At 40.6% G+C, this 21,086-nt stretch overlaps 3 protein-coding genes across 3 annotated transcripts; 2 read left to right on the forward strand and 1 right to left on the reverse strand.

Annotated features, from left to right (window-relative positions):
- The first annotated feature begins 1,211 nt into the window (after nucleotides 1-1,211).
- On the forward strand, nucleotides 1,212-7,954 carry LOC145453987 (uncharacterized). The gene is made up of 5 exons (XM_080331946.1): nucleotides 1,212-2,504; nucleotides 3,594-3,754; nucleotides 4,654-4,840; nucleotides 6,306-6,492; nucleotides 7,528-7,954. Exons 1-5 carry the CDS (start codon nucleotides 1,323-1,325, stop codon nucleotides 7,746-7,748), a joined length of 1,938 nt encoding a protein of 645 aa, XP_080188072.1. The 5' UTR covers nucleotides 1,212-1,322; the 3' UTR covers nucleotides 7,749-7,954.
- A 1,731-nt stretch (nucleotides 7,955-9,685) lies between these two features.
- LOC145453679 (large ribosomal subunit protein eL32-like) lies at nucleotides 9,686-12,663 on the reverse strand. Its single transcript, XM_080331647.1, has 4 exons — nucleotides 12,522-12,663; nucleotides 12,268-12,362; nucleotides 9,921-10,088; nucleotides 9,686-9,861 (listed from the first exon to the last, which is right to left on the reverse strand). The coding sequence occupies exons 2-4, from the start codon at nucleotides 12,358-12,360 to the stop codon at nucleotides 9,712-9,714; spliced, it is 411 nt and encodes a 136-aa protein (XP_080187773.1). The 5' UTR covers nucleotides 12,361-12,362; nucleotides 12,522-12,663; the 3' UTR covers nucleotides 9,686-9,711.
- Nucleotides 12,664-18,916: 6,253 nt separating this feature from the next.
- LOC145453677 (vacuolar protein sorting-associated protein 4B-like) lies at nucleotides 18,917-20,941 on the forward strand. Its single transcript, XM_080331645.1, has one exon. It carries the CDS (start codon nucleotides 19,002-19,004, stop codon nucleotides 20,313-20,315), a length of 1,314 nt encoding a protein of 437 aa, XP_080187771.1. The 5' UTR covers nucleotides 18,917-19,001; the 3' UTR covers nucleotides 20,316-20,941.
- The last annotated feature ends 145 nt before the right edge of the window (nucleotides 20,942-21,086 follow it).

Consider the following 21,086-nt stretch of genomic DNA (forward strand, 5'->3'; position numbering starts at 1 on the left):
CATCATGTCTGGGGTGTGTCTGGGGTGTGTCTGGGGAAGGGGCGTTAGGACATCGTGTCTGGGGTGTGTTCGGACTGCGTTGACACTCAGACATCATGTCTGGGGCGTGGTGAGTTCGGACATCGTGTATGGAGGATGTCTGGGGGGTGTTCGGACCTCATGTCTGGGGGGGGGGGCGTTCGGACATCGTGTCTGGGATGTGTTCGGACTGCGTTGACATTCGGACATCGTGTCTAGGGGTGTTCGGGCATCATGTCAGGAGTGTGTTCGAACTGCGTTGACACTAGGACATCGTGTCTGGGGGTGTTCGGACATCATGTCTGGGTTGTGTTCGGACTATGTTGCCACTCGGACATCGTGTCAGGGGGATATGGTGGTGCTGCGACTGATGTAATTGTGAATACAACGACTGCTCTTATTGTGAACATGAGACTGCTCTTATTGTGAACATGACTGCTCTTATTGTGAACATGAGACTGCTCTTATTGTGAACAGAATTGCTCTTATTGTGAACATAATCGAACCAACCCTGTAGCACATTTTGGGAAAATAACTATGAGAAGTTATCTTTCGGCTATATATATATTCATCAGGGTTGGTTTGATTATCTTCACAAGAAAATCAATAAGGTCGATCATGTTCACATGTTCTGCAAAATTTATTGACAAAATACGAAAAATTCCCGTTGACGAAAATTTACGTGAATAGATGGAAGTGTTTACCGTAATTATTCGAGAAGGATGGCGGTTTAGATCAACCGTAGTAGTATATAGAAATTACGTTCGCGATATTATCGATGAAATGTTGACCAACCTAGCATTCTTGATAAAGCTGTTTAGAGGTTGAATTTGAAAAGATTTCCGAGGTGATTCGATTCCAAGTTGAGTATTCTGGTGTCACTCTTTATGAGATCATAAGAATATGCAAAGTTCAAATATGTAGCTTTTATGATACCGCAAAGAAATTATTACACATAAAAATAATTTGGTATTTTTTGACCGTACATATATATATACTTCATTGGAATTTGCGACAATGACACGGGTTGATCACGACTTCACAGAAGTGTAATTTTTGCTGACTTGCGTAACGTCGAAACGACATCTCTCGCTGAATATAACTCCTATTGGAAAAGGCAGTATAATTTCACTACTGGAAAATATTGTCTCAATACTTGAATCGAATCATTTATTTTATATTGGAACCATAAACGGTTCGCTAATAGTCTCTGTAATAATAATAACATTATTATCAATTACATGGTATCACTGGATAACCAAGATTTCCAAAAATTCTGTAGGCCTAACTTGCTAAGCTAAACAATGTCTGGCCGAGGCAGAGGACAATGGGGTTACGAAGGATGCAACACAAGAGGCCGAGGCGGTGGCGGCGGATATCCCAACAGAGGTCAACCGCGTGGCGGGTACAACAACCAAGGATACAATAACCAAGGATACAACAGCCAAGGATACAACAACCAAGGATACAATAACCAAGGATACAATAATCAAGGATACAACAACGAAGGATACAACAATGAAGGATACAACAATGAAGGATACAATAAAGAAGGATACAACAATGAAGGATACAATAATGAAGGATGGAATAATGAAGGATGGAATAATCAAGGGTGGAATGATGAAGGGTGGGGCTCCCAAGGATGGGACCAGCAGTGGTCTGAATATGATGAATCCTACAGCAATAACTGGCAAGGATATGGCCCTAGTCAAGATTACAATGATGGCAGTGGTTACGGTTATGGGCCGCCACCGGGACCAGGGCCAATGTATCATGGCATGCGAGGAAATGGTCGAGGTCCCATCTCAAGAAAAAGACCTTTTACTGGTCCCTACCCGCCTAGAGGTAGACCATACAAAAGAGGGCCTAATATGCACGGCCCACAACACGACTACAATGATTGGGGTGGAAATGGATATGATGGTTGGGAGCCAAGGGGACCATCAGGTCCAGGGTGGGGTCCAGGAGGAGATTACTATGAAGAAAATCCATATGAACAATCCTTTAAGCATCAAGGCGGTTACGAAGCGCCTTACAAACCACCCAAACAGCAACAAGACCAACAAGGTCCTCAAAGTAAAAAAGCTAAAAAAGAATTGGAAGAACACCACAAGCAATGGAGCAAAAAGCACGAATCTCCAGAAGACAAACTCATCAAAAGGAAACACGAAATTTTGACCACGATTGAGGAGAAAAACAATCTAAACGACACGATTCAAAGCATCATGAACGCGATGAAATGCGCGAGTGAAACCCTGAGTATGGAGGCTAGATCTGCAGCGGAGGTTTCGGAGTGCAGAATAAAACAGGACATGGGTGAAGAGAATATGGGGGGTGTTACGGCAGATGCGGCAGAAGCAAAGCCGGCGGCTGTTTTGCCGCCGCGGGTGCTTATCGGTGTTATACGCGTAGGGCCGGCCAAAAGGAAGTTGATTATCAATGGTGCGGCTGGTCACGGAGATGAATTAGTAGCAGTTTTTAAGGTATGTTTATCCGTTCGTTTAGAAATTTTATCAATCAGAAACATCGCAAGATTACGGTAGAATGAAAAGATAAAAGGTGTTGCAACGACTTGGGAGTCAGGGTTATAATGACTCGAGTCGCAATTTTTCTTAGTACCGAGTTGACTCATTTTCTTAAAAATGGAAAATTACTCGACTCGACTCACTTTGTGCATTACCCAATTCAAGTCTCGTATATCAGGACCAATACGGTAAAAATAGGTCGTGGAACCGTAATTTATCTGTTTGAATAAACATTTTAAGAATGAAACAAATGAGAATATTTTGAAAGCGAGACGTTTGATATCACCCTCACCCAAGTGTTTAAAAAGTGAGAAGAACCTGACTTCTATTGATATGGCAAATAGGAAATAGCGCAAATTTAAAATACATGTATAAATTTTTGACATTTTCCCGCTTGAGCGATCACAAAAACAGCAATATTTGAGCGGCGAAATCCTCAGTACCGATTAACCAATTTTGATAAAAATTATTTTTCTGAAATCCGAAAAAAGTTTTATGAAGCAAACCAAATTTTATGAAAATCCGAGTCGTTGGGTCATATTTTTCCGTTATTGAAACAGCTCCAATTCGGAAACTATAAATTCCTCAGAATATGATTGTGGCACTGGTACCCCTCCGTAAAAGTCCTTAAAGACTGAATTCAACCATTTTGCAACAATTTCCATAACCAACTGTGCGGAAATCAAACACGTTACTCGCTCACTACCAACCCAGATAATTTTGGGTGTATTCTGCTATCAGCTTTAGCCCTTTTCTCATTGCTGGCCAATTTATGTCCTTCGCTCTAATATCTGTCATGGTTATATGAATCATGTCAGCACTTTTTTATGTTGTAGTGTTCGAAAGCAAATGTTAGCATTTAATAGGTTATGCACTCCTAATTTGCCACAGTCCAAATAGCATATTTTGATACAAAAACAAACTTTGTCTCCAGATCTTTAATTATAATGATTAAATGAAGTAGCGCTTCTTTAGAAAGATGGTACCCAGTTTGGATGTGCTCTTGATCAATCACCGGCTTTTCCAACTCGTTCTTATTTCCTTCAGGACAAACCAACAAAAGAAATGTTGCACAGGCTTGCCAGTCTGATCGAATTCAAGTTGAAGGGGCCAGTAGCCGACAAGGCAATCGTCTCACCGAATGACTCAGCTGAAATCATCACTGTCAGCTTGGACAAATTTTACTGCCGATACCCTGTGCTTATTAGGTAGGGCGTTTCGTTCTGCTGCTATCTTATATTTATCTTGCTGATAATGTTTGGCTCAGGCTTTTACGCTATCAGTACCGATTGTATTCAGTTAATGTGTCTATAGCATCTATAGCATACATAGTATTCAATATCAGATGAAAAGTATTTCAAATACAAAATGGTAGAAAAGCAGTGGTGTAACAGCAATTTTAGTCTGTAGCTCTACCTGTTTTTTTTTAGTTCTATGAGTGTGCGCTATTATCAGGGTATTCACACTTACACGTATGGTAACCCTATTTTAAGTCAATCGCAAAAGTCCTACACTCTCACCAGGGTTGTAACCAAGTCACAGGGCTCCGAGTCACAAGTCAATCTCACTTTTATAGTTTTGACTGGAGTCAAGTCGAGTCATTTTCAATTCAATACCAAGTCAAGTCCAAGTCAGCGAGCAGACGGTCGAGTCTGAGTCATGGTATTATGACTCGAGTCCGAGTCCAAGTCATTGTGTTGACTGCTCAGTTTCCAGTTAAAGTCTTGCTAAACCCACTTTTTATAACTTTATTTGGTGATACCGAATAGTTCGCATTTATAATATACTAATTTTCCACACTTTTAGTAGTATCTGGTCGCATTTTCAAGTACCAGTACCGATAGATGAAATCCCAATATTGTGGTTATTTTACTCTTCTTCGAAATTGCAATGAAATGTCGGTCTTGGCCATCTGAGTCTAGAGTCATATGACTTGGATCGAGTCATGCGCTATGACTCGAGTCCAAGTCGAGTCAGTACACAGATGGACTCGAGTCGAGTCCGTGTTTTGAGAAAATGACTCGAGTCAAGTCGGGTCATCAGAAAATCGCGACTCGAGTCATTACAACCCTTACAATGTTGAGGCAATGGTATTATAATTTTTCAGCCTGACATCACCCGCGTGTTCTGGGAACACAGACCAAAAATCGGCGAAAGACAATGATAACGCAACAGTTTCCATGACAACCGAGTCTGATGACACTCGTCCGCAAGAAGATGACGCAGATCTACTGTCGGAGGAAAACTGCCAAACGGCGCTTCGAAAAATCCGGAGAACTAAATGGGCGCGGAAGGTGATTTGGCATCTGGTTACCGGCAGACTTGGGCGACTGGATGGTTCTAGTTGTCTGATTAAACTAGTTACAGCGAAATGACGGAAATCTAATTCTAGGCTAATTTGTAAAATGCCTCTACGCTCTAATAAATTTTAATTCTAATATAATTTCTGATTTTCCTGTAAATGCTATGAAGTATACAGTGCGAAACAAGCCAAGTTTGTACAGACATTTGCTACTCTCATGCTCATGAGTCATAAGTAGGGCAAGTTTTTGCAACTTTTTTTTTACAGCTTCTGGAAGCTTCGTAAATACTCATAATGTATGTAGTATGGTGTTTTAATCTGTTTGGAGGAGTTTTATGTTGCAACTTTTTGCAACTTTTGTCTATATTTTTCATGCAACTTTTTTCTGCAACTTTTATCAAGTATTGCGCAAAATATGCTATAAAACTATAATAAAGACTAAATTAATGGATTTCAAGTGACAATGCGGCCCACCATAGACGCCGGTATACTGGGTATGCCGTGTTTACCTAGCAGTTTTTTTCGGGTATGCGGCATACCCACTATTCCGTTAGTCATGAAACTCGCTGAACGAACTGGTAAATTGTGCGAACCCTATGTAAATAAAAATGTAACCATGATCGATTGAATAGCGAAGGAAGAAACGGAACAAGCAGACACCATGCAAATTTTAAACTGCTGGAACCTTTCGAGTATCTCATACCCTCATGATTTCAAAAAATTGTATAAATGCAACTTCTGCAGCACTGCGTAACGTAATTGATGGGTTTGCTAAAAAATCGCTGTACACCAAATTTGGCTCAATTCCAACGTCTAGAAGTGAAGCTATTAGAGTCGCAGCTTTTACGGCGAACTTTAGGAAATCGTAAAGTTGTCGAGAACAAGTCGATGTGTAACAAATTTGGCTCAATTATACCAGTAGAAGCGGAGTTATTGGAGTACACAAATTTTTATTTGAATAAGAATAGTATTTAAGGTGGGACATATAGAACCGTAAATGCTATTATATCAAACACAAACTTTTGGACAACAATAACCTAGCTTGTTCCGTTTGGAATGGTGCCAAATTTTGTACGGTGTTCATTGTTTCTTTTAACAACTTCACAATTTCATGGGGTTGGCAGTAAAATTTGAAATTTTGAACGCCCATAGCTTCGCTTCTGCGGGTTGAAATGTGGCCAACTTTTGCATGCAGCGTATTTTTTCAGCCAATCTAATAATTCTATCGAGTAACCTGTAAAATTTGAAGAAAAAAGTTATTTTTGAACAACCTTACTGAGCGATTGTTGATATACGCTGTTCTTTTGAATTCACTACTAGTTGCTGAAGATTACCCCAGACGAGTGTCAGCCAAAAATGTTCGGGTTCATTTCAATATGAATATACTACTCAATTGTATATTGAAGTTCTGTGCCTCCAAGAAGCTGATTGCTTTTATCGCGTCTGATAAATTGCAGAAAAGGGAAGAGCTGGAACTGCCGGTCGTAGGAATGTTTGTCGACTTTGCCCAGAGGTTGGACGGGTGGAGACACATGACGCCGTACGCGGCCGAAGTGCTCGTACACGCGGTCATGACTAAACTGGCCAAAGACGTACGCGAAAGTGAATTGAGCGTGTGGAGACTGTTCATTCAGTGCATTGAAGGTACGCGAATGAAAAACTGTTGTGTTTGTATTGTTACTTGTTTATTGTGTTTGTATTGTTACTTGTTTATTTTACTTTGATTCGCAGAAGTAAATACACCGAATTTCTATACATGTGTAAGACGTAGTATATTTTTGTCCTCGGTGTTAATGCAGCATATATACCGACACTTGATATACATACACACGATCTGCGCATATGCATATAACAAGTGCGTGATGTGCACATGCTTGGCAAGGAAGGTGCAGATATAGCCTTGTAAGGCTTTCCAAGTCTTGCAGCAATCCTCCATGCTATCCCGGTGATGCTGAGCCTGAGCGCCAAGCGGGGAAGCCATGGATACCAGTGTTACTAATCACTAATCAGGTCTTGAGTTTGACCCGGCCCACTGATCAAGAAGCAGAACGCTCCATCACTACGCTGTCATCTATATATGTAAATGTATAATATACAGAGGTGGTCAGTAACGAAGTAATTCTACTTTTTGAAGTACTTCAAGTAGATTTTACTCGTACTAAGTAGTTATAATTTTAGACTACTTCTACTAAAATAAGCATAGAACACCTACTCACTTACTTGTGAACCACCACTCCTACTTCTACTTGAGTAGAAATTACTGCGTTACTTCTACTTGAGTAGTGACGTTGACTACTTTGACCATCTCTGATAATACATGATTGAATTTCTATCAAAATATGCCATCTTAGTTTGTATCAACAGAAGGGGTTCGTGTAGCATGTAAAATTAGTACATTGAGCTTAAGTGATCTCTTTGCTGCTAGAATATTCGAAATTTCATGCCGTTGATGTTGTATTTGGTGAGACAATTGTCAATATACAATGTTCTTTGCAATATTCTGCTAGTTGCTGATGATTACCCGTGGCGAGTGTCAGCCAAAAATATTCCGATTTATTTCAATTGCATATTGAAGTTCTCTATCTCCAAAAAGATCTTCATATAGGCATTTATATAACCATATATCTCATTTTGGAAAACTTTTGTCCATGTGTTCAAACAGAAAAGCTCTATTTACAGTGATGGCCATGGGACTGGTGCTTGAGGATGGTCCTGGATTGAAAGACCCATGTGAATCCGGTAGCGTCGATGTATTTGCGAATTTGACGACGCAGGATGCGGAAAACCTGACAAGAGCAGCGCAGGCGGCGTTGCGAATGTGCGCATGCGGACGGATAGAGGATCTCCTCGAGTTGGAAGCAGAAGATGACACGCAAGATGAAGCAGCTCAAGATGCATGAATATGAACGCGGTCGCTTTGGAGCGACGTATTTGTATTTTGCAGCAGTCCGATATGGAGCCACGCTCCTGCAATCGTTGCCTTATCTCTCGCGTGAGGTCGAGTTGATCAGTATGTGATGAATTACGCTCTTGCGTGCAGATTTTACGAGGCATTTCTACCGATCAGCGATAATACAGTTGAAGTAAATAAATTCTTTGACTGGTATGCGGATGTTGATAGTACTACCAGCAGATGATGTCAATCTACTTTTATCTGGCCTATGAGAGAAGGGATATAAGCCGGGTCGCCAATGGTTCAGTGCTTCGCATGATTTACCTCAAGTTCAAAACTAGAATTACCGTTATTTTGGAAACGTGAAGAGGACACTTTCAACATTTTCCGACTTATAATCCTGGAGTAAAAATGGTAAATTTTCCCCGACTTTGTGGTTAGTTGACTAAAAATAGGTCATCTTCCGAGTGGGCTCCTGAAATAGCTGCCACGGCGTTACTTCGGTGCTGATTTACTGTATCTCACCCGAATTTTACCCTATATTTAAACAAAATTCTCAAAAAAGGGGACATTTGGGCGTCCTCCAAGGACATTTTCAACCAAGTCCAAAAAGAGTACATCTGGGCGTCTTACGAGGACACTTTCAAATGAGTAGATGAGAGGACAAATCCTCTTGCAAGAGGACGTATGGTAGCTATTTTAAACGCTGTACCCAAGAGACGATCAATGTCGTTATCGTTGGTACTTGTATTCCAGGCCTAGTTTTGCCGGAACAACTGTCAAGAGGATGTAGTCAGTGGTGGCCCTGCGAACGGGGGGGGGGCCTGGGTGAGACTTACTGGGGGGGGGGGGGGGCCCTTTAAGTATCCAACCGTAACATCAGACCCCCCTTTCGCATCTGATATTTTATCTATATTTCACCCCGGCAGGGTTTGGCCACGTGCTGGATTCGGCAATGTCTATTATTGCACGTGTGCAAGGATAGACTACATCAAAACTAAGTAATTATACCGCATGCAGAGACGTGTTGATTATCGGGATACGGCACTTTTCTACCAAATGCAGAGATTCGATGAAGATTGACACATCTGTACGGAATCATATTCTTGCCTGGTGCACGGATTTCCGTGTTTATTCGTCATTCTCCTTGAAAAGAGCGCAAAATCCGAATAGGGGGGCCCCGGGCGACCGCCCATCCCAAAAGCCACCACTGGTCACAACTTTAAGTAGTGCAAGTTAGAAAATCTACTTGAAGAACCTCAAAAAGTAGAAGTACGACGTTACTGACCACTTCTCGCTGTACCTGCTCATTTACTAGGCAAGAGTTTTTACTCACCAATGGCTGGCAGACACTGCAGCTCTTACTGTGAAAACCGTATCTTGCACTTTGAACATTGCAGTCTTCACAAAAATAAATGCCGTTTGCTATATTACAGCCGTCATTAGCTAACATCAGGCGCTGTTTGAAAAAATTCTGAATTTGCAGTTCTATGCACAGTCGAAGATCAGTTTCTTCAGTCAAATACACAGCATAGCATTGTGTTTGGTATCAGGAGTCGGATATAAATCCAAAATACCCTAGTATCCAAACCACTTTCAAAATAACCTCTCCCTCTAACTTGGAGACCTATAGTTAACTATCAAGGGTCTCAAAATATTCCAAAGGCAAGCACTGCAGCATGTGCAACAGTTTAACAATATCTGAACCGGAAGTAATAAGAAAATCATCATTTTCAACACCGGGTCTGCCAACGATGGTAGCTGAAAGCCAACAACTGGCCAACTGAAAACCCTTGAGCAACCATGTGACTCAGCCATTAGTCCCAGCTCCGTCCAGATTTCAAAGTTGGTATACATTCATACTTCGGCCATCTATTCAGATTTCTGACTAATATCTAGCAATATGCAAGTCACAACTCGCAAAAATAAGCAGACCAGACATGCTCGAAGTTATCAAGAAGCGCATTTATTCACTCGTTTTCTTGGCTACGCAATCTAGCGTTGGGATTAGTGACGTAGATGTTCAGTTCTCTGGCTCTTTGCACGAGAACCTTTCGCTTCTTGCTAGACACGGCATGCGCAATTTCGGCACAGAATGTCCTGTTCGACATCAGGAGGACCTTGCAATGGGATCACAGTCAACAAATTGATTTTAGCCAACAACAAAATAATAACTCACCTCAAGTTCTCTGATATTATGGACGAGGAATTTCTTGAATCCTCTGTGGTCTCGCAGACAATGCTTGGTCTTTTTGTCGCTACCGTAACCAATGTTAGGCATGAGGTATTGCCCCTTGAAACGTCTCCTCACCCTGTTGTCGATACCCTTGGGTTTTCTCCAGTTGGGCTGAAACGAAGACAACACGATGAGATTAAATAGGGACAAATAAGGGATGCGGTAGTTGACATACCAAGGGTAAGGAAATCATACTTTATACCATAAATTAAATCCATAATATCCCAATGGACTAGTCGTTGTCGCAAGCCCAACTGGCCTACCAGCTTATGAAATATTGAAAGCCAACCGATAATACTACCATCATACAACAACCGCAACTACAGCGCGTGCACACTCAAAATTGTGTTGTCTTCAAGCTGGCGACTGAAGCACCAAGTTCATTTGAGGAAATTGGCCAGACCACTCGAAAACCCGCTAATTTTTTTTCAATTTAAAGATGAAGATTTCATAATCACAATACACCACAAGACGGCGACACAATGAACAATAGGAGGCTGTCGAAACGACTTGGAATAGTCTTTGAAATCAGACACCCACCTGGCCTAGGCATAGTATAAAAGGAGGCATGCACCCTGAATGAAAAGATATTATAAAAGGACAGGTGACAGGAAAGTGGAATGTTTCGGAAGGGGAGATCAACGACAGGTCGTGGTCCAGTAAACTAGAGGGCTAACTAGTGTCGATTCATCAGCACTGTTCTGAATAATGGGTCCGTCTATTTTGTGCATGTCGGCTATGTCGACTATGTGACAGATATGTCGGAGCTATTTGGACTTTGTTGCAGCTATAGGTCGACTATGTGACAGATGTTGCTGATATATGTCGAGTATGTCGCGGCTATGTTGGTTATGCATCAGCTATCTCGGCTATATCGCTTACGTACGGAGTTATTTGAGATTTTCCTTGATCCTTGATCGGTGGATAATCCGAGAATATCAACGAAAAACTCCGCTTCTACTAGTTGGGATTGATTCAAATTTATTTTGCATAGTCTTTGATGACATTTCAACAATTTCATGGGGTTGACAGAAATATTTGATTTTTTTAAAATTTTCAATCGGATCTGCGAGTCCTATAATTGTTAGAATTGAACCAAATTTGGTGTGCAGCGTTTTTTAGGGTAACATCTCAATTTAATCAATGAATGGCTGGAATCCGAAAAAATTATTTTTGAACAGACCTAATGTAGATACATACACGAGCTTATACCGTAGTAGAATATACTTTATATTGAAATACTTATAACTGACCACCAGGAAAGATAGACAACACGGGAACCTAAACTTTTTTCGTCTATTGTATTTGCATTACAAATAGTATGACATTGCAACGAATAAAGACAACTAGCATCTGCTTCTGGATCAGACTTCGGCATTTAATACTTTGCCTGAAACATATGTAAGCCAATGTCAAAATTTAAATTATTGCAAAATCCACTTCTGCATGTCCGGAGTTGATTACGTAGTCGACATAACCGCAACATAGCCGACATATATCTGCGACTTTTGTCACACAGTCGACTTATAGCTGCGACAAAGTCCAAATAGCTCCGACATATCTGTGACATAGTCGACATAGCCGCTACATAGCTGCGACAGCCGTCATAGCCGCTACATAGCTGCGACATAGCCGACATGCACAAAGTAGACGTACCCCTGAATAATTGCCGCACAGCCCAACAGTGTCTCAATTCAGTTGAAGAAGGTGCCCAATTGGAAATGAGTTGTAGTAGTTCTCGGTTAATTTTTGAAATAAATCCTGCGTGATGAGTGCTTTTCAGCGTAGAATAATTAAGTGATATGAATATACTATTCAATTGTATATTTAAGTTCTGCACCTCCAAGAAGCTCTTTATATAATTAGGTAATTAAACAGTAAGTTCTGCGTGACATTGCCACCAATTCCACTCTGGCTGTAAATCAGACACTTAACCGGGCTGAAGAGCATGTAAATAAGATGCATGCAATGCACAATGTATAAGGGTAAGGAGCAACTACTATTCGCTCAGTGGAAACTGATCACATTTAGAATTCAATATGGACATGCTTGACGACTGTCGAATAGCCAACAGAAACTTATACTAGAAACGACGGACACATTGTAATCTCATCGCTGGTGGCTACACCTCAAATTCTATATAACTGGGTTTAATTGAAGGAAACTGTTGCACTGATTCTGAAGTATAAATTTCGGCATCATGGCAATGGAATCAACAGAATGATGAAAATCATAACAGTCGCCGCATCAAAGTTGCCTTAAAATACCGATATCTCATAACTGACATTACCTTGAGTTTATCATATCGATCCGACTGGTGACGAATGAATTTCTTCACCCTTTTTTTCACAATCTTCTTCTTGACAATTGGACGAGGCGCCATTTCTGAAGAATAACCTCAGGTTAAGCATTGAGTCAAACCAATACATTTAAGCAAGGCAAGTGTTAACATTCATTCAACTATATTCTTGAAAAATCAGCTACGGGAATATTGTAATATCAGAAGCGATGTAATATGATAAAAAATGGTATGTTGACACGTACCAGCGGTATGCGAAGGACGACCTGAAAAAGGAATCCAAAAGCAACTAGGAGCTAAGAGTTTGTGTTGTTCCGACAGGGGGCGCACTTTATGGCTCGAAAGTAACAATATATTTCAGTGCCCGTCTCTATCGTATCTTGGTGATTTGTTATCCCAATTGAAGTAAAAGTGAAAAAGTAATGATCGACGATCAATTATATTTAGTACAATAGCAGTCATCTATCCAACATTGTGGACTTCATGAGGAGATGCGAAGCGTCTCCTAAACTTCGCAAGGACTACAGTAGCTATCCCGTTCAGTTATGTAGCAATAGTGCCATGGTGTGGGCAGAGTGGTTGTGTTAGTTATAAATACTATGATAATACTTCTTCGTTATTATCAGAAATATATTCGAAGAGAAACTGAGATCAAGATCGACCATAAAAAATTGAAGCTCAGCCGCCGATCCCACGAGCAAATCCCAAAGAATATTCTGTATTTGTTCAGCCGGCACCCCACTTTTCAGCTTCATAATAGTATTTTGACGGTAACGCCGTTCTGGGGTGGACTACTTCTAGTTCTTTTGATCAATCCCAACAATTTACCGTATGTTAGATGCCGCCCAGCATATCATACTTATTGTAGATAATACTCAACTTTGATAATAACGAAATTAATAACCCAATCATAGTGGTATAATATTGAAAATTGCTACAGATAACATCATAAACAAAGCTAGTCGCTCATCTCGGTATGCAGCACCGTCAAAATCTACACAGGTCAAGACCGGCTTTTGCGAAAAATCGGTCATGCGCTAGACTTTTTGCGCCCACCTATATGCCTACATACTTTACTTCGATTACGAACTTACTACCCTAACCGTGAACAGCCTTAAAACTTCGCGCAGACTTAGAATAGGAAGTCTCGTCATCGCTCTCCCTGTGAAACACGTACGTTTAAAATCCATACAGAGCGGTACCGGCTTTCGAGTAAAATCTGGTCCGTATAGGTATAGACTGTGAATATCATATCAGCAAATGCTACGGTTCCATAGTCGCCAAGTCCCATCCGATAATGAAATTGTTATATGATAAATGAAAGAGATCGTGCCAACAACATTATATCTAGCTCAGTGGCTACGATATGTCCTCTATCTTGACTTTTTTGAAACTGCATGTCCTCGGAGAACGCCCAAATGTCCTCTTTTTCTGAGATTTTGATCCCTTTTTTGAAAACTTTGGTTAAAATTCGACTGAGATATAGGAAATAGGTATTTCGGGAGGTGAGCCGATAAGTTATTGACCTTTTTTAGTCAACCAACGGAGAATTCAACAAAAGTGAATATTTCTGGAGTCGTGTTGGTAAAATGACCTATTATTTTAGTCAACCAACCAAATTAAGTCTGAAAATTTTGAAAAGTGTCCTTTCTTTTCAGATTTCCAAAATATGGATTGGACCTGGTGTGTGGAACAGTACCCCGCCGGCCATCCGACAGTCGACGAGCATGTCCACATTGAAGTCGAAATACTAAATATATACAGTCCATCCTCAAGATTACCAGACCATGACTGACCTATCGACCTCGCTTCCCATGACATTCCGCCCTATTTCTTGTCGCTTTCTTTTTTTTATATTATCTTCTTTATTTTCATTCAGTGTGCATGCCTCCTCATTACATCGCCTAGGACAGTGGTTCCCAACCTTTTTCGTCTCGTGGCCCCCTTGGCCGATGTTTGAGCTAAAATTCCCCCCTCTGAAAAATTTGCCTGTGACTAAAAAAAGGTGCTTTTTACCGCACAACCATTTGTTGACTGAGCAATTACTGGCCAAACATATTCAGATATGTCCGAACTGTCGAATGCGGACCGCACTACACTTTGGTAAAGTACGTACAGCTAAATTTGACCTTGTTTTTACGTACAGGTCGGGTAGTCGATGACGAAAAATAAATCACCAAGTTCGCTTGCTATGGCCTTGAGTCGAATCGATGAATTTGATATGTTTTATGTCTGAAATGTTTTTCACGTTAGCTCAAAATGTTGGATTAAAAAGGTAAAGAATTTCACCAGCGGTCTTGTGCTGAATTTGGCTGAACTTTTTCCGCTTATAGTAGCAATTTGGTCACGAGGCAGTCGCGGGCCCAACGATATCGTCCGCGAGCCTCATTTTATCAGGGGGTTTAATATCTACGGAAGGCATTTTAGACATACACCCAGCTTGAAATCCGCCTAAGAAGCATACAATTGTAAAGAACTAGTTTCTACTAACAGCTATATACCACAAAAATCTAGAAACCTTGTGAACCAAGTTTGTTTTAATTTTGAGGTGTATGGTGTGTGTTGACTAGGCCTACTGTGGTAATTTACACCACAGGCCAATTTCCTTCATTTTTTTATTCCGTAGCTGCCGACTTATAGCACGGCCCACTGCTAGGCTATTATAAGACACCGCATGCACGGACGAGATGGCAAGAAGGAGGAGCCTAGATAAACCCCCATCACTGATAGGTAGGATCGAATTCTGGAGTCGGACTCGAACCCACATACATTGGTGTTGCAGCTGTAGATTAGCCTATACTACTGCGCTATCTCACCACACATTGTGAACCCAGTGAATCTTCCGATACAACGTTAAAGCCAGATTCCCCCCTTAAAATTTCAAAATTCCCCCCGGTTGGGAACCACTGGGCTAGGCCAAGATCGGTGTCTGATTCCATAGACTACTCCAAGTCGCTTCGATATCTTCCTGTCTTTTCATTGTGTCGCATTTTTTGTGGTGTATTGAACTGATAAAATTGCTAATAAACCAATGATGATGATGGTAACCCTGGCTAATGGGATATGTGGAGTCAATATAAAATGAAACACCGTAAAACCTTTCAAGGTGTGATACTAGGCTTACCATATTTTGGAAATCTGAAAAGAGGACACTTTTTCAGAAACTTCTGACTTGCAAAACCGGAGAAGAATTCTCAAAAACCGGTGAATTTTTCCCACATTGCCAGGGAAAGACTAAAAAAAAAAGGTCCTCTTTTCGCTCAAAGCTCAAAATACCGTTTTTCTTCCCACATTGTCTGTTGAAAGACTAAAAATTAAAGGTCTTCTTTTCGCTCAGAGCTAAAATCACCGTTTTTCACTCCGAAATACCCGCCGGAGCGTCACTTTTGTGTTAATTTGCGGCATATCGCTCGCAATTTGCTATAAATCTGACCTAAATTTTCAAAAAAGAGGACAAAATCTCAAAAGAGAGGACAAAAGGGCGTCGCCGAGGACACTTTCAAAAAAGTCTAAAAAGAGGACAAATCCTCAGCAGAAGACGTATGGTAAGCCTATGTGATACGAGCCCACTTCCTCTGCTGAGTAGCGATTCTGCACTCAGCAACTCACGCCAAAAAGTATAGTCACACTCAAATGCATTCGAATCGGTAGGCTACTCAAATCTAAGAACTCCGCTCCGCTCACCAAAACCGGGAGGAAGTTGGTTACAATCGATTGACAGTTTTGTTCGGTTACTAGTGCTGTGTGTTGGTTATATTTACAATTCCCATTATATATGACCGTGCTATTTGAGATCTGAATCATTAGTCGACGTATAAATAGCACACTCGCAAAGGAGCCCGTGACTGACGTCTAGCTATTGGAATGACCAGAATGAGTAGATATCACGTGAAGGTTCAAGTGTATGCAATCACTGGTCCATGAAAGTAAACATATCACGTGATTTCGGTGACGGAGTATTGTCATTTATGGCTTATAGCGATTCGGGAAGTCTGTATTATATGTGGAATCCGGGCGTATATTGGCTGTTCTTTTGTCGTAAGGACAAGGATGTTAACAATAGTTTGACATGAAGTTATTTAGTAGTTCAGGATAATGTTATAATACAGTGAACATGAAGACTGAGCATGTGTATGGTACCGACCGTACCGTAATGACAAATATAAAAACAATTTATTTATACGCTTCCTTGAATATTTCAAATTTCAAAACAATCTTTGTTAACCAATAGTTTGGATGATAATTTGAGTTGAGGTTAGACAAAATTGAAGCCAGCTTGGGCATTGTTCGAACTATATGGTTTGGATTAGCTCAGCTTGGCTACCTGGGTCCGGGTTGGGCACAACGGATTTATATCAGCCTTCACAATCAATGTGCATTAGTCATAATATCATGGGAACAACTAAGGAAGCGACAATTTCATACGTCCCCGAATCACTGGTTTGAATTTTTTGATTTAAAGTGTTTTAATCGCCCATGATTAATGGGAAAAGATATCATGAAATTAGGAATAAATACAATTCTCGAGTTGAGTTGCCTCGACAGTACAAAACATAAAGTCGGAACAATACCCGCCATTTACGGTGGCGGGATTATAAGTTCAATAATTTCATAACTTACCTGAATCACTGGTTTAAATGTTAGATCCTACCCGGACCACGAAACAGGATATTTTTGACAATTTTCCAATAGTGGGTAGGTTTGTGTAGCCTAAGAGTGGGTCAAAGCGAAGACACTGCCCTGAACCGGACTACAAGATAATTCTGAATGTCTAGTTAATTCCATCATCTAATTTGAAGGATATTCCTGTGCTCTATAATTTTCATTCTAATCTACTTATACCGAAAATGCTACTAAAGAAATGAATTGTGCGTAATGAGCCAAGCTTGGTTTACAGACATTTGCTATTCTCATGTTTGTGAGAATGAAATCTGATTTGATATGAACTGAACTTGATTTTTTTTAAATTTTTAATCAAAAAGCTTTGAAGAACGTGAAAAAATTTCTGATTGGTGGCCCATTTTTTCAAATTTTGAGATCCATTTTTCAAATGGATAGCAAAATCAAATCTTCGTAAAGTTTTCATGTTTTTTCGCCCACATTGTTTCAAAGTTAACCATGGCCAAGATAATAACGGAAAGAATATGAAAACTTTTGTATAAAGTTAATTTTCTTGAAATGTGCAAACTGTACATTAGCGGTGTTCAAAAATGACTTTTTTTTCTCAAATCGTACTGGCTACTTGATAAAATTGTTAGGTTACCTAATTTAAGCCTACACGCCAAATTGGTTAAATTCCAGCCAGTAGCCGCATTGCTACAGGAGAAGAAAGTTTCTGTTTATTATATAAAAATAAATAACAAAATTTTCTGTTCACCCCATGAAAGTGTTAATTTGTCTATAGAAACGATGTTCACCAAATTTGGTTCAATTCCAACCAGTGGAAGCGGAGTTATTGCCGTCGAAAAATTTGAATTTGAATAAAATAGTATTTACGGTGGGCACCAATATAATAAATAATTGAAGAATTGGTCACCGTAAATACTATTTTATTCATAATCCAAATTTTTCGATGGCAATAACTCCGCTTCCACTGGTTGGAATTGAACCAAATTTGGTGAACATCGTTTCTATAGACCAGGGGTGTCAAACATACGGCCCACGGGCCGCATCCGGCCCGCCAGACGATTTAATCCAGACCGCGACGCAATTCTGAGAAAATGTAATGTTTGTTTTATCTAGCACATTTCTAACAAAAGTTGGGATTTTAAGTAAGAAATACTTAGACGCAAATTCTCCCTCAACACAGCCAATGTCGAATATGTTCAGAGGTCACATTATAACCACCCGACGGCATTGTTGGGTATTCACTTCAGTTACCATTAGGTGAGATTGACATCCCGGTAAGGCAAAACGGGCACACTGAGTTCAGAATTTTATTGAAAAAATAAAACAAAACACTGTATTTGCAGAGACGAAAAATATATGAGAAACCGTTGGATGTACGGTAGATGAATCATATAAGAGTTACATGAATAATATAGGCCTAATTTAAATATATTTGGTCGCAGCGTTGCATACCTTATTCTGACCCAAATGGCCCCAGAGCCGCCCGCCCGCCGTTGTTTGCGAATAAGGCCGTTATTAGCATATAGCGGCATGATCTTTAATGTAGCCTACTGTATATTGTATACTGTTGGACTATTATATAGGCCTATCGCCTTGATAATAAAGCATTTCAGTGAAAAACAAAGGCGTGGTTTTGAAGGTAACATTTTGGAATCATTTTTCACTGGTTCGGCCCGCGAGCGTTCGAAATTTTTTAATCCGGCCCGCGACCCAAGTCGAGTTTGACACCCCTGCTATAGACAATTTAACACTTTCATGGGGTGACCAGAAAATTTTCAAATTTTTTGTTATTTATTTTTACATAATAAATAAAAACTTTCTTCTCCTATAGCAATGTGTCTACTGGCTGGAATTGAACCAAATTTGGTGTGTAGGCTTAAATTAGGTAGCCTAACAATTTTATCAAGTAGCCAGTACGATTTGAGAAAAAAAGTCATTTTTGAACACCCCTACTGTGCATAGCTATACGTTGACTGCACAGCGACGATATATTGGGATTAATATTCGAGCGAAATCCTAAAGTGCAATTTCGTTTTGTGACATATCAGGTGATATTAGGAACACTTCTTTTCGACTCGTGCTGAGCAACAAATTCCATGTCTGGAGGAGGAACATTGGAGAAGGCCATCGACCTTGTGCAGAAAGCCACCGTCGAGGATCGCAATGAAAACTACGAGGAGGCCCTCAGACTGTACGAATCCGCCGTAGGCTATTTCCTTCACGTCATCAAGTACGAATCTCCCAACGACAAAGCCAAGCAAACGATCCGAGCCAAGTGCACGCAGTACTTAGAAAGAGCTGAAAAACTGAAAGAACATCTTGCGAACGCCAAAGCGGGCAAAAGTGGAAATAAACGTAAACCTGAAAAAGCCGAAGGCGGAAATAACTCAGATGATGAAGATAAGGGCGAGAATAAAAAATTCCAGAATCAACTGCACGGGGCTATTGTCGTTGAGAAACCAAATATTAGCTGGACTGACGTAGCCGGTTTGGAACAAGCAAAAGAATCTTTGAAGGAAGCGGTGATCATGCCTATCAAGTTTCCTCATCTTTTCAAAGGAAAGCGCACTCCGTGGAGAGGAATTCTACTATTTGGACCTCCCGGAACAGGAAAATCATACCTTGCGAAAGCCGTCGCCACCGAAGCCAACAATTCCACTTTTTTATCTATATCATCCTCTGATTTAGTGTCGAAATGGTTAGGCGAAAGTGAAAAGCTAGTCAAAGCATTGTTCCAACTGGCACGTGAAAATAAGCCTGCAATCATTTTTATCGATGAAGTCGATTCTCTGTGTGGTTCTAGAAGTGAGAACGAAAGTGAAGCTGCTCGTAGAATCAAGACCGAATTCCTTGTGCAAATGCAAGGTGTTGGGGTTGACAATAGTGATGTTCTCGTCCTCGGAGCTACGAATATTCCTTGGACTTTGGATTCGGCGATTAGACGTCGTTTTGAAAAACGTATCTACATCCCTTTACCGGAAGCGCCGGCCAGACAGAGCATGTTTAAACTTCATATGGGCGATACCCCGGCTGTTATCTCCGATAAAGACTACAAATATCTAGCCGATCACACCAAAGGATATTCCGGAGCTGATATCAGTATTGTCGTAAGGGAAGCGCTTCTGAATCCGATTAGGAAAATACAGCAGGCTACACATTTCAAAAAAGTACGTGGTCCATCGCGGGACGATCCTGATTTAATTGTGGACGATCTGTTGACGCCGTGCTCGCCTGGAGAGCCGGGAGCTATGGAGATGTCGTGGCTGGATGTTCCTGGCGAAAAAATGAGCGAGCCCAAAGTTTGCATGCAAGATATGTTGGCGGCGATCTCAAACGTGCGACCCACGGTCAGCGACGATGACTTGAAACAACTCAGAGAGTTCACGGCGTCTTTCGGCGTGGAGGGGTGAACGAGGGATTCAGGATCTTCTGACGTAAAGACTGAGATGCAACCCCCGAAACTGCAATTAGTCACGAATATATATGCAGTTCAGTGGAATATCAGCCTCGTATGGTCTTCGTTACTGGATACTGCATATTTTTCCTTCTACGTTCTTAATTGGGATGTATGACTGCAGTTTATGTCGACTTTCCAGAAGTCTATCTCTTTCTTTGTAGCACAATGGGAGGTCAAGTTCTATTACTGCTATATTTGCTCTAATACTCATAACATGTCTGGATTCCGGTGTTATGTGACTTGGCATTAATAACTTACGAATCTGCACTTGGTGTGCTTGAAATCTTGGTATATATAAATATGAACTTTTCGTTGGTAGAATATATTTACTCTAGTCTGCCTTTTGCGATTCAGTGACTTTGTCATGATAATCAAGAGAGGAAGAGGGCTGTTTAACATTGGCCTAATTGCATTGCTTCTTATGAAACGGAATTCTTGGTCACATGACAATGCAAAGGAACTGTACAGTTTACTAACTATGTAGCCCTCGGTTTTGTGATATCTGCACACGATTATAGAATATACAACTTCCAATGTGATCTGTTATCGAAAATAAAAAAGATTGTATCAGTTTTCTCACTTGACGCAGAATATATACTTGCTCACTGTTTTTCGGCACTTTTGTCAAGTGCCTTGCCCACCAGGTTGCATTGAGTAAAAAAAAGGAATACTGTCGGAATACTATCACAGAACCTTTTTCATAATTTGCAGGCAGAGAGAATTT

This window comes from Botryllus schlosseri, chromosome 13, assembly GCF_051294905.1.
Source record: "Botryllus schlosseri isolate E-star chromosome 13, Bs_hap1, whole genome shotgun sequence".
Lineage (NCBI taxonomy): Eukaryota > Metazoa > Chordata > Ascidiacea > Stolidobranchia > Styelidae > Botryllus > Botryllus schlosseri.